This window comes from Tachypleus tridentatus, chromosome 1, assembly GCF_004210375.1.
Source record: "Tachypleus tridentatus isolate NWPU-2018 chromosome 1, ASM421037v1, whole genome shotgun sequence".
NCBI lineage: Eukaryota > Metazoa > Arthropoda > Merostomata > Xiphosura > Limulidae > Tachypleus > Tachypleus tridentatus.
The window spans coordinates 145,482,656-145,495,968 of NC_134825.1; the positions used below are offsets into that span (position 1 = coordinate 145,482,656).

The 13,313-nt window shown below is 27.6% G+C and overlaps 1 protein-coding gene across 14 annotated transcripts in view; it reads left to right on the forward strand.

Annotated features, from left to right (window-relative positions):
• ATP8A (ATPase phospholipid transporting 8A1) overlaps nucleotides 1–13,313 on the forward strand; it is a 241,640-nt gene that overhangs the window by 71,523 nt on the left and 156,804 nt on the right. For all 14 annotated transcript variants that reach the window (XR_013014406.1, XM_076456687.1, XM_076456679.1 and 11 more), the window contains 2 exons: nucleotides 2,621–2,661; nucleotides 11,446–11,502. Coding sequence is in view for 13 of the 14 variants with exons in the window: in XM_076456687.1 (XP_076312802.1) it covers nucleotides 2,621–2,661; nucleotides 11,446–11,502 (98 nt within the window). In the remaining variant the exon portion in view is untranslated. The remainder of the gene's footprint in view (nucleotides 1–2,620; nucleotides 2,662–11,445; nucleotides 11,503–13,313) is intronic.

Sequence of the window (13,313 nt, forward strand, 5' to 3'; positions counted from 1 at the left end):
ACAGGATTACTTCTTTTAACTCTTTCAGAATGAGTAGGCTATTTTTAAAATTTTATTAAATGGCTTTGATGTTTTTATGTTGGAGGGATTCATATCAAAATAAAGGCTATATTTTAAATGTTAATATTGTATATGTTTTAGTTTCTTAATTTAAAAGTAAATATAAAGAAAAATATGGTAAATACTATTTTTTATGTCACAGAACACTTCTTGTTGTGTTATTGTTCCATTTATAATTAATTATTCCTACCACACAACATGTGCAGTAGAAACTCAAATTGGAGATGTTGGCAAGTTATAATAAAAAAAAAAGAACCTCCTACATGTTTAATTTGCTGGGATATAAATATATTTAGCTAGACTAGTAGTTTAATTCTTCTGGCTACTCCATTCTTTCAAAACCTCTTGTTTAGTCCTGCCTACTTTTATTTATCTAAGACTTTATAATCGTTAGAAAGAGCAATTACTAGTGTGTGTACATTTTATAGTCATTTGTAAACAGTTTGAAAGAGAAAATGATAATTTCACTTGAATTGTTGTTGCTTTGAATTGAAATGGGATTTTTTAAAATTTACATAAAGCTTCTTTAGACTCTACTAAATTACAAGTGTTTTGTGTGAAATAATATAGTAAGTTGATATTATTTATCATATTATATGTGTATTTGAAGTATACAAATTAATAGCTCTGGAAGAATAAATGAGGCTTAGAGCAAGGCTTAGCACATACAACAATTGAGAAAAATTCTTGTAACTCCTGTAAACATTTGAAGTCTTTATTTTTCGTAATATATTTTGTTTATTTTTCTAAATTTTAAGAAAAATAACTAGAACTTAAAGCATTTGTAAATAAGTAACAACATTTATAAATATGTATGTTACGTACAGTAGTTGAAATTTTGCTATAGTTAGCAGAATACTGGTATTATAGGAGGCAAGAAGGGCCTGATTTTTTGTTTGATAGCTTTGTAACCAAACAGAATTAGTCTATAAAAATTACAGTTTGTCTGAGTAGTAACAATTTTATATTATGTTTCATGTTAAATTTCATACTTATTACAACAGTAAAGTTATTATACTGTTTATGCTGTATTTACTAGAATAAGAACAAAAATAGACATTCAAAATATACACAAGTACACAAAACCTTAATCAAATTTATTCGAAGAAAGTGTCCAATTTCAACTGTTTCATTTTTCTTTAATGGGTTTTCTCGAGCAGTTAAAAGAGAATGCCAATTCTGTGGCCTTTTCATGAAGTTCATTTTTGTATACAGTTTGATAGTGTTAATATAACTTAACATTTGTGATGAAGTAGGAATTTCTGTTTTCTCACTATCTTTTCCATTTTGTTCATCTTTTGAATCTATAAAACTTACCATCTTGCAATTCTATTATAGGTTTTAAATCAATTTCATCAGTTTCTGTTAATACATTCTTGTTAACATTCAAAACACTTTCTGCGTTTACAGAATCATCTGTGTCAATCTTCTCAATCAGAGTTTGGATTTTACAAGGAATGTCATAACAGACAACTTCTCCACATTCTCTGCCATTATCAAGAATAAATCCACAGTTTTGAAAGCACTTTATTATACATTGATCTTTTATGCAGTTGATTGAATGACTTAAAAATGCAATTGCATCTAACATGTCAATTTTCATGGTCATTTCAAATGCTCTCTTACAGTCATCCATGTTTGTAATAATATGCTGAAGCATCAGTTTTATACACTGTATAATTCCATTATCTAGTGGCTGTAAAACTGATCTTGTACATAGAGGTAGAAAGACTAAACAAACATTTGAAAGTTGAACTTTTGGGTGACAAGTTGCATTATCTAGGAAAATTAGAATATTCCTGTTTTCTTATTCCATTCTTTTGTTTAATTTAATTGCAAAAATAATGACAGTAGAAAGAAGAACAGAATGTATTTAACTAATACTTACTGTAACAGAATGTCTGAGAATTTATTAATATAGTATTTAGAGAGAGATAGTAAGATTAATTCTTTTGTAAAAATTTAGAAATGTATTGATACTTCAGGAAACCAAGCAGGTAAGAGGTGAAAGTTGTAGATTCTCACTTGCAATTATATATTTGTGTTTCTAGTGAGTTGGAAACTGCAGGAGCCTGTTTTTTTAGTTAGAAAATTCTTAAGTTGAAATGTTGGAGTTCAGATGTGTCAGGAAAATTAAGGTTGAAAATTAATTACTTAAATATCTATTTTGAAATAAAGAAGTTGAAATATAAATATTTGAGAGTTTTATAGTAAATGTTTATTTATATGATCAAAACATGTTTATCAGAAGTGTAGAAGTTTTTAATTTTTTTTTATAATATTTGATGCCTCCAATTTGACAATTATTATATTAGTGATAAAATTGTAATGCTTCAAACATATATAATTTGAGAAGGAATTGGTTGTTCGGTTTTATTAAGAGTTTATTGTTCTTATAACTGAAGAAGGATTTCTTGCCTGAAATATCTCAGTCTTGAAATTATATTAACTTTTAAAGATAATACTATAATATTAATATGGTATTGTTTGTTCATAAGAAGTATTTTGCTAAATATAAATTTGTCTACTATCTAGACTAATTATTTTAAATATGTTGCAGGTGTTGTCATCTATACAGGTGCAGAAACAAAGTTGATGATGGTGAGATTTGTGTTTCTAATTTTTGCATATTCAGTATAGAGTTGTATAGATGTATCACAAAACAGAGTAAGTTGAAGATTCTGGCTGAAGAGATCTTAGATTATATTGGCTTATTATCATTAGACAATGTATATATTTCAAAATTAAGCTTTCTACTTACATGGATGACCTTTCACATGAACTTTTAATTCTTTATAGAAAAAGCCATTTCCATTTCTAAAATTTTGATCGCTTTTTCCCTGGTAGGATTTTTTAATCTTTTTCTCTTTCAATTATTTTTTCGAGAATATATCACCATCCACCAAAATAATTAAATTTTTTATGTAGTTTCAAGTGAGAAAAATGGTTCATGTCCTGTATAATTTAATCGGAACCATTTCATTTTGTTCACTTTTTATTAAATAGGAAGATTTGAACTCCTCTTCTGCACTACAAAGTCTCCTTTAATCCTTTCTGGACTAGTGGTAGTGCCACTGATAACATTTTATTTTTCTGTTTATCACAGTGGAACTATATTTAAGAAACATAGGAAAATTTAGTAATGGTGTTTAGTTTTTTACTTTAAAAAGATTCACATATCTTGCTTTGTTTTATAATTCAAAATTTTGTTCTGATACTTCAAAAAAACTGTCAAAATACTTCCTTTTATCTATAAGATTTCATTTTTTTGTTCATCAGAAAGTTGCATTTTATGCATCCAGTCAGTTTTAAGTTAATGACTTTATTTATTAATTTCTTTCAAGACTTTATTTTGATGATTATAGTTGTAATCTCTTCTGACTATAAATAATAAAATATAGCATAAACAGATGAAGGTTATTGTTGATGTACAGTTTAACCTTACAATATAATGTCAAGTCAGGTTACAAAATACTACTTTTATAAGAATATTCTTGGACTAAATTAATTTATATTTAGATTAGAAGAATCTGGTTGTAACACACAAACACACACTTAACTATTCAAATGTAGGTGTAAAATGTAAAATCAGGTCAGATGGAACTTCCATGAATTAACAATCACAGCTAATTATTAAATTACCCATCACCAATTTGGTACCATTCCCATTTGGATTGTGTTTTGTATGTTGTCTTAAGAATTCAAAGTGGAAGGTATCCAAGTTTCAGAATTTGCTGGATGTAGATGAAATGCGTAAGTTACAGATATTGTAAAAGTAGGAAACAAAATGCTGAGGAGTGTAACAAATTCTTTATTCTACTTTTCTTTTTCTGCAGAAGTAAAAGAAAAATGCATTTGTTTTCTCCATGCTTAAAATATGAAACAAAAAATGCTTCTATTCTGTTTATCTTGGTTAATTCTCCTGATTTGGGCTAGGTATAATCAACCGAGTTTGTGACCCAAAATTGGTCTCTGTGGTTTCCATACTATAACATTGAATATGTTTCATGTATCTTCTCAAAATTTCACATGTTTTCAGTAATTTTGAAAAAGTCATTCATAATAAGACAAAAAATCAGAATTGTTGAATGGGGTGTTTTCACTAAAAATTTCTCCATGTATTTATGGAGTCAAAGTGATGACTGCTCTGAGTCCAAGGTGATTTTCTTGTTAAGATTAAAAATACTCTTCTTTACCAGAAATATCTCAACTTTTATATGCATAATTTCTAAAATTTTCTAAATAAATTTAAAAAGGTTTTTATATATAACTTTTAATATGGTCTCTACCCTAATAGTGTATGAGCTTGATTAATTTGACCAGCCTCATAATCATTAAAAAAAATTGAACTAATTTGTAACAGGAAACTACTTTTTATCCTAAATAGCTTTAAACCTGTAACAATATACTTCTTTTTTTCTCCATGATTTTTATTGTTTTATTGTCCTTTGAACTGTGACTGATTGATATCCTAGACATAAAATTTGTAAATCACTTGGCAAACATATGCAGTTCACATAACCCTTTCAATTTACAAAGTGTATGAACTACTTGTGTATTTCTTGCTAGCATACCCCAGGAAGAAATTTCATTATTATTCTTTATTTTAACTGATGTAAGCTAAAATTTTTCTAGTTGTTACACTTTAATTATTTTTTATAACAATAAATAAAAAATACAATAAAAAATAAAGAAATAATGTATTTAGCCAAGTTTTTTTCTTTTTGATGTAGCTCTTAATGACACTCAACCCTACTTCTCTATACTGATGGTATTACTGCAATAAATTATTTTTTACGTAATTTAATAATGCACCAAAGGACGCAGAATAATCACATGCAAAAAGCAAACAGTTTCCCATAACTCTTCCATTTCTTCTGGCCTTTTTACTATGTGACAAGAACTGTTAAAAATTCAACTAAGCTTGTCAGCATGTTTTTCGTGGGAATAAAGTTTGAACTAGAAGGGAAATAGACAATTCTTTGTATAATAAAATATCATTTGATAAAGTAAAGCTTTAGTTTTATATTGATTATAAATATTGTAGTATTAAACATCAGAGAGGACTATAAACAATTTCTGAAATGATGTGAGTGTGGCAAAAGGATCTGATTTTCTGTTTGATGGCTCTTTAACTAAATAAGATTGAATGCTATAAAAGTTATTTTTTGCTTGAGATATGATAATATAACGTGTAAATAATGTTAATTTTCTTACTTCTTAGAGAGATTATAAATAAATTAGATAAGAAGAAATATCTCAATTCTCAAAGTAGGGGAAATTTAGGATTTTTTTAAGTATAAAAATTAAGTACTTAAAACTTAAACAGTATTAAAATTTTAATTATTATCTGTTTGTAGTCATATTCTGTGATAAGAAAGAAGTTTAATTATGTGTTGAATATAAATCATTAAAACCGTGTGACATGCACAGAAAGATACCTACAGTGGGAGGAGAAAGAGTTAATGTTATGCTTCTTGGCAATTCATCTGAAGGGATCAAAGTATTACAACAGCTGTAACCCTAATAACTAATTTTAGGTTGTGTTGTGGTCCATACTGACAAACAAGTAAGGTAGCCATATTATTATAAATATAAAAGGAAATATCAGCAATAAATTTAAAAAACAAAACATTTTTTATATTTCTCTTTTTAACTTTCTTAATACAGGCTCAGTCTATGTGACCAGCCACATGAACTCTGTACTCATTGAAAGTCTTTTTAGATTTAATACTTCTAATGTTCAATATACTGTACATGTTATCACAAAATTTGACACAGAATTTAACATACAAAAAAATCTTTCTTTTTAGTGAAGTATTTTTAAAAAAGATTTGTTCATGCATATATTGAGTATTTGTTTTGAATAGTCTGTGTGCAAAGTAATTTTAATGTTAAAAGTAAAAATACTTATCTCAAAAATCTCAGATTTCCTTTATGTAATCCCTAAGACCTTATAAATACATTTTAAATGTTTGTTTTCAGTAAAACTTAATATATGTTATTTCCTTTACCCAAACTGAAAAAGGGATCTGTTGATTTGGCCAACTTTGTAACCACCAAAAAAATATAAATAAATCAAAGTCACCCCTTTCATTGTAGAATGACTTTATATTGTGATATTCATTTATTTTAAGTAGTTCTAAGTTCATAACAGCATATTTCATTTTATAATTAAATTTTATTCTTTTATTGCCCTTTGATGCATGACTGACTACTGTTTGTGCTATCAAAAGTTGTAAGTCATTTAGGACATATGCAACTCACATTACACTATTGAATTACATTACCTACAAGCTATTAAAAATAGTGCAAATAGTTTGCATGTATGCCTCATGAAACATTATTATATATTATTTATTTTACTTAATCTTAACTAACCTAAAAATACCCTTATCTTTACATTTTAGTTGCTTTTATAATTATATGTAAAGATTAAACATGAATAACAAGAAATAAAATACTTATCCAATCTTCTTTTTTTCTTAACCTTGGAAAAGAGTTAATCCATTAATTTCATACTTTTTTGAGGGGTGGTGGATAAAATAGGGATGATGACATGCTAAGGATTTTTTAAAATGTTACCTTGTAGAATTAAGAACTTAAAACATGTATACTACAGTGGAGCTCCATTAAGCCGCGGACCAGTAAACCGCAAAATCGCTTAAGCCGCTGTAGCAAGTCTTGTGAGCGATGTGAGCGAGGATTATCGCAGCTCACCACTAATTTAAGAACGTGTAAAAACGCAGCTTACAAATTTAATCCTGGCTTTATAACTTCAAGGGGATATTTAAAAAGGATTTGCTTTAATTATAATGATCACGCAATGGCCTGGATGAGGTTCCTCGGTGGAGCTGTTGGCGACTTTGGCTTTTCAGTCACAAAGGTTTAAGCCTCGGACCACTTAAGCCGCGGTTAAGCAGGTTGACCCCCCAAATACCGCAGCTTAACGGCGCTCCACTGTATTAGAATATAGATTATTATCTAAGATTTTATGCTATTCTAATTTGTATAACACAAACAAAAGGTAGTTTAATAAAGTTTTGAATGTAAGACACTAAAACTATGCATCGTGTTCAGTAAAGGATACCTTGATTACAGATTTTAAATGAAACATGATGATGAAAGTAATTGCAGCTTAAATTTTAAAGTCATCACATCCACTCTGAAGTATTAAGTCAGGATAAAATATTTTTTGGGCATGAAGATGGTGAATGGTGGAGGACCTTTTTCTTCCATGCTTTGTGGATGAACAATAGGTGGCAGAACTTAATGCTCAGAGAACTTTTTTTATTGGGAATAAACATCTAGCTACTATGCATTTTCTGTTAAATTATGAGAAAGTTTAGTCTATCATGTATATGTTAATGTTTAACTTTTTCACATTAACTAACTTACAATGTAAATAGGTTCTGCAACTCTTTTAAATTTTGTTCCAAAAATAAAGCTAGCATGTGAAACTGTTTGAAATTTCACAAGAACCTTTCTAAGCATATGTAGTTTCAAATAACTAAAATATTTAATTTTAATTTTTTCTTCCACTTCTAATAGAAATTTGTTATTTAATTTAGTTATTTGCATTCAGACTCTTAATAGTTCACCTGTAAGATGATTTTCATATTAAGTATAAAAATACTGTTGTTTATCTTTTATTTTCACATTTCATATTGCATAATGCCTAGATTCTACTAAATGTACATCAAAAGTTTTTTGAGGTAAATGTTTGTATTTCATTTTCCATTTTCTCTACTAAATCACTAACTAGCTATTAGCATCAACATACAGTGCAATGAAATGTTCAAAGTTGAAAAATGTAAATATGTACTTTTATCTTTTCACTGAATAATATTAAAATATGTTTTTTGGGTCATATGTGTAATTTCATGTCTCAATTATTCATTTATAGTTTTAATGTTTTATTTTTGTTTCATGTTCTTTATCTTGTTGTTTATGTCAACATACATCAAAAGGTAGGTGCCTGTGGGTGATATGATGTTAACATCGGAAGAGACAGTTTATCCTCTTGCAAGATGTTGTTTGCTATCACTAACTTTATGAAAGCTTATTGAGCAAGGCAAAACACAAAATAAATTTAAAATATCATTATTTCTTTTAAATAGACTTAAAATAAAAAAAAACATAATTAACTAAAATGTAAAAGTAAATCCTAAGTGCAGTTTAACTGTCTATCAAACTAATATGAATAAGGTGTGAAAAATTTTTCGAGTGCTAGGGAAAATGATCTCCAACAATAACTTAGAAATTGTATAATTTCCTAGTTAAAATTTACATTAGAAATAGACTGTAACATCTGCTCTTACTATTGTTTATAAGCATGCTATTCAAATTTTATGTTGCTAAGCAACATTTCTTTCTACTTTAAATAGGTAAGGCATTTCCTGCTGGGGGAGATACAACATCATTCTTGGAATTTGACATAGTGATAAACATACAATATATGTGTGTAATTCAACTATTTTGGTAAAACCTGTTCTAGCACACAGTATAGAGGAAACAGAAGAAAGAAAAGCTAAGATATTTTCAACCACAAGTTGGTCACATGACAACCAAACTGAATTTCTCATCATTATTTTATGGGTTACTTTTGAAGTGAAGGAATAACAAAATTAGATAATATAAAACTTTGATAGTGTTAAGCTCATTAAAATACATTGATAGTGAAGTGGTTTAATTAAGTGTTGAAAGTAACTTGGTAACATTTTGTGGCATGCACAGAAAGGAATTTAAAGAGTGAACTGATCTCATAGGGTTAATTAAATTTTGAATGTAATTAAGTAAAATCTTGTGACTAACACAGAAAGGAGTTTAAAGAGTGTGGTCTGATTGAAAGGATTAAGAAAATTATAATTAATCTCAGAAGATTTTGAATATTTATGAAAAGGTTGATGAAATTGTAATTAATCTCAGAAGATTTTGAATATTTATGAAAAGGTTGATGAAATTGTAATTAATCTCAGAAGATGTTGAATATTTGTGAAAAGGTTGATGAAATTGTAATTAATCTCAGAAGATGTTGAATATTTATTATTTTGATTTGTTTCCTATAATTTTGGTATTTAGTGGACCATTTTTTATGCAAGTGAGGAAGCTTGATGTTGTGTTATGTTGGTGTAAGATGCTACTTTGGTGGCTCTTGACTCAAGAATTTCAGATAATGTAGTGATGGTTAGGCTCTTGTCATGCTTTCAATTTATGAATTTCACATGTATAGGTAACTGCATGTGGTGGATGCTAGTTTTAACTGCTCTGTCTGTTATATACTGTTGTATATGTTGGACCATTCAATTAATCAACTTCACTGCAGACATAGATTTTAAGTATATGACAGCTGAGAGGCTTTGGCGATTTTTCTATTCATTCTTAATTTTTATTTATGTTTTCCTGATAATGTAATTTGTTATTGTACTCTATTTTTTTTCTTAATTACTCACTGTAGTAATCATCACATAAACAGTTATCATACTTTAACTAAACTTTAATACAATTAATATTGTTACTAACATTAAAAAAAACAAGATGGTTTGGGCATGCTTTTTTTCTTTATAATTTTTAGGAACTGGGGTACATTATGTAGAGATAAATCTACAATATAATATACTGATAGCAAAAATTAATAGTAAAAACAGTTGTAAGAGAAAAACTTAGTTGATGTTTTAACTAACTTTTAGACTACTTATTTCTTCAAAGCTATTTCATCTTGCAGGATTGATTCAGTTCAATGAAACATGGAGTCTTCTCTGCAGAGCTTTGACTTCTTTTAGTGGCATTTTAGCAATTCTCAAGCAGAATCTAAGTCTTAAGTTAAGCCAAATGTCATAACTTTCTTCTAGTTATCCATGGTTTTGCTAGATTGGTATGTAGTTGTGATTAATATAGTGTGACTTTTGTCATTTGTTGATCATTCATAAGGAGCAGACAGAATTTAGAAATTGTGAGTTGCCTGTTTCTTTTTCAGATGTTATTCTTAGTTCCACAAAATTGACTTAGAAGCAACTTGAGTGAAGTTAATCAACTTTATGTTGTATTATAACTCTTTAACAACTGCTAAACTTTTTAAATACCTTTCTGTGCATTTCAAAAAGTGTTACTGAGTTGTATTAAAAACTGAATTTAGTCAGTTTATTCAGAATTCTTTTAAAAATGCCTAGCAAATGATAGCAAACAACATTTTGCAAGAGGATAAACTGTCTCTACTGATGTTAACATCATATCACCAACAGGCACCTACCTTTTGATGTGTGTTGACATAAATAACAAGATAAAGAACATGAAATAAAAATAAAACATTAAAAACTGTAAGTGAAAAAGTGAGACATGAAATTACACATATGACCCAAAAAACATATTTTAATATGAAAAGATAAAAGTTCATATTTCCATTTTCAACTTTGAACATTTTGTTACACTGTATGTTGATGCTAATAGCTATAGTTAATGATTTAGTAGAGAAAATAGAAAATAAAATATAACATTTACCTCAAAAAAACTTTTGATGTACATTTAGTATGTTCTAGGCATTATACAAATGAAATGTGAAAATATAAGATAAACAACAGTATTTTTTATATTTTAACATAAATCATCTTACGGGTGAACTATTAAGAGTCTGAATGCAAATAACCAAATTACATAATAAATTTTTATCAGAAATGGTATAAAAATTAAATATTTAAGTTTTTTGAAAATACATACTTTTAGGAAGGTTCTTGTGAAATTTCAAACAATTTTGTATGCAGGCTTTATTTTTGGAAGAAAATGTGAGAGCAACTGAACCAACCTACTTACAATGCAAGTAGGTTAATGTGAAAGGGTTAAACATTAACAGTAATATGATAACCTAAATTTTTTCATAATTTAATAGAAAAGATAAAGTAACTAGTTGTTTTTTTCCAATAAACAATTAAAATTAAATATTTTATATTTGTGAAACTACCTACTTTTAAGAAAGTTGTTATTGCAAATAATATCATCTACTGATTTTTATTTTTGGAACAAAGTATTACAGTAGTGACATTAGATTCTGCAAATTGTATGACCCAGTAATCATAGAAATGAAGAAGTAAGCTCAAGTACCCTAGTGGCCTTGTACAATGTATTTTTGCTACACCTATACTAGAATCATAATTTTTTTATTTATGATTTTTGTTCACATTTTTGAATTTATACATATGCCACAAGTTACATTTTTAAGTTTTCAAGTTTTATTTGGAAACTTAATAAATGTATTTTCTGTACAAATATCATTTTAAAATTGGTATAAATGTTGGATCTAAACACTCATTACTATGCATACAACATCTTTTGAATTATAAAATAAAAACATATTAATTTTTCTTATTAACATGAATTGTGCTCTTTATTTAGAATTCTACCTCTGCTCCTTTGAAAAGATCATCTGTAGACAAAATCACTAATACTCAGGTAAGATATATGGTAATTATTTTTACTTGTCATTTTTATACTTCGTGCTGTTTCAACTGTATGTGGATGAAATACTGTTTAAGAGATTTGTATTTTGTATTCTCTTGTAATGCATAAAAATACACACATTGTTATGATTTTATATTTATATATGAATTTTGTAAGCAGTATTAAACTAACCATGACACTAAATATGTTCATACAGAAGTGATATAAGGGGTGTCTTAAGTAATTTGGTATTTGATTTTTTGAACTTGCTATTCTGACATGTGTTTTAATGTATCAGATGATGATTCCAATTTTTGTTATTGTTTGAGTAATATGTAAACAAATTGAGCATTCATTATCAGTACATGAAACTGGTAGCTGATTTTTGACAAATTTAAGAAATAAAACATCTGAACTCAAAACTGATGTTCAGTGATAGTGTGGTTATGGATTTGTAAGATCCAATTTGGGGAATGTTGAAATTCATAAGGTAGGTTTTTAAGAGGTGTTTTCCACATGTGTCACAAGTAGAGAGATGGACCCAATATGATGAACTACACTGTAGGCTGAGAAATTGGTTTCAAGCTATCAATATTCAACCTTTGTTTTTTGCACTTCATTTGATGAAATATAAGTTAAATGTAAATGTAATTATTGCACTGGTTATTCCACATTTTTATGTTTTGAAGGATAAAACATTTAAGATAGGCATCTTTCCACTCCATCCAAAATTATTTCATGATAAACTATAATTGACTGGAATTTTAAGTAATATTTTAAAATAAATATTAATAAATATTCAGATTTTATTAATTTTATACTGTATTTATTGAAAATGTTCACATGTTGAATAACACTGCAGCCGTTCACAATGAAGGAAACCTAAATGGCTCACTTGGTGTTGTAATAATGTACAAAATAATTTTGAATAATGCCATACACTGATAATTAATCCTAGCAAGTAAGGTTTCCTAAATAATTAATTTTTTTTCCAGTCTTAAGTCATCACTCTTATAAAATGATTTATTGTATTCATAATTAATACTGCACATAAAACATTTTAGATAGTGTTTGACTATTAAATATTCATGTAAAATTTATAATTAATCAGTGTTGTAACATACAAGTTGTGCAACTGAATTGCTAATGTTTTTTGAGTTGTCTCTGTTATGGAAGTAAACACAGTAAACACTAAAAATGATAGACAAAATATGTTATCTTAAAACTTAAAATGTATATTGTTATACAGTAGCATACAAATTTCTTATTTTGTAAATTCTTTTTATTGGAGATTATGAAAGATATTCTATTGTTTTGTGAGTGTTAGTTGATTGTTGTTTTTAAATGACAGCTGTAATATGTGGTTAATATAAACATTAGTTAAGCTGGGATTTTGCTAGAGGTACAAGAGTAATGTTAACTTAATCAAGATTAAGAAAAAGCTACAAGTGAGTCAGTGTCAGAAAAGAGAGAATAATCAGAGTGAATCAGTATTCAAGAGAGAGGTTGAGAATTCAGAGATGGTGGTGAGTAAAGATCTTTGAAAACTCAGGTATTATTAAATTGTAAGCTTAGTAAGAAGAGGTAACTTTACTTTCAATTAAACAGCATAATGAATTTTAAATGAAACATAACTGGAATTTTAATTATTTTAAGGTAGAAAATCTATCTTAATATCTGGAAAAAATGAAACTTCACTCATGGGTTTTTACAATATAATTTTGTGTATTTCTTCAGTATTACATAAACTGCTTTCATTTAGTATTTTTCAATCCAGAAGCATACAACAGCCAGCTACTTACCAACATGCGTGCAACAAGGGA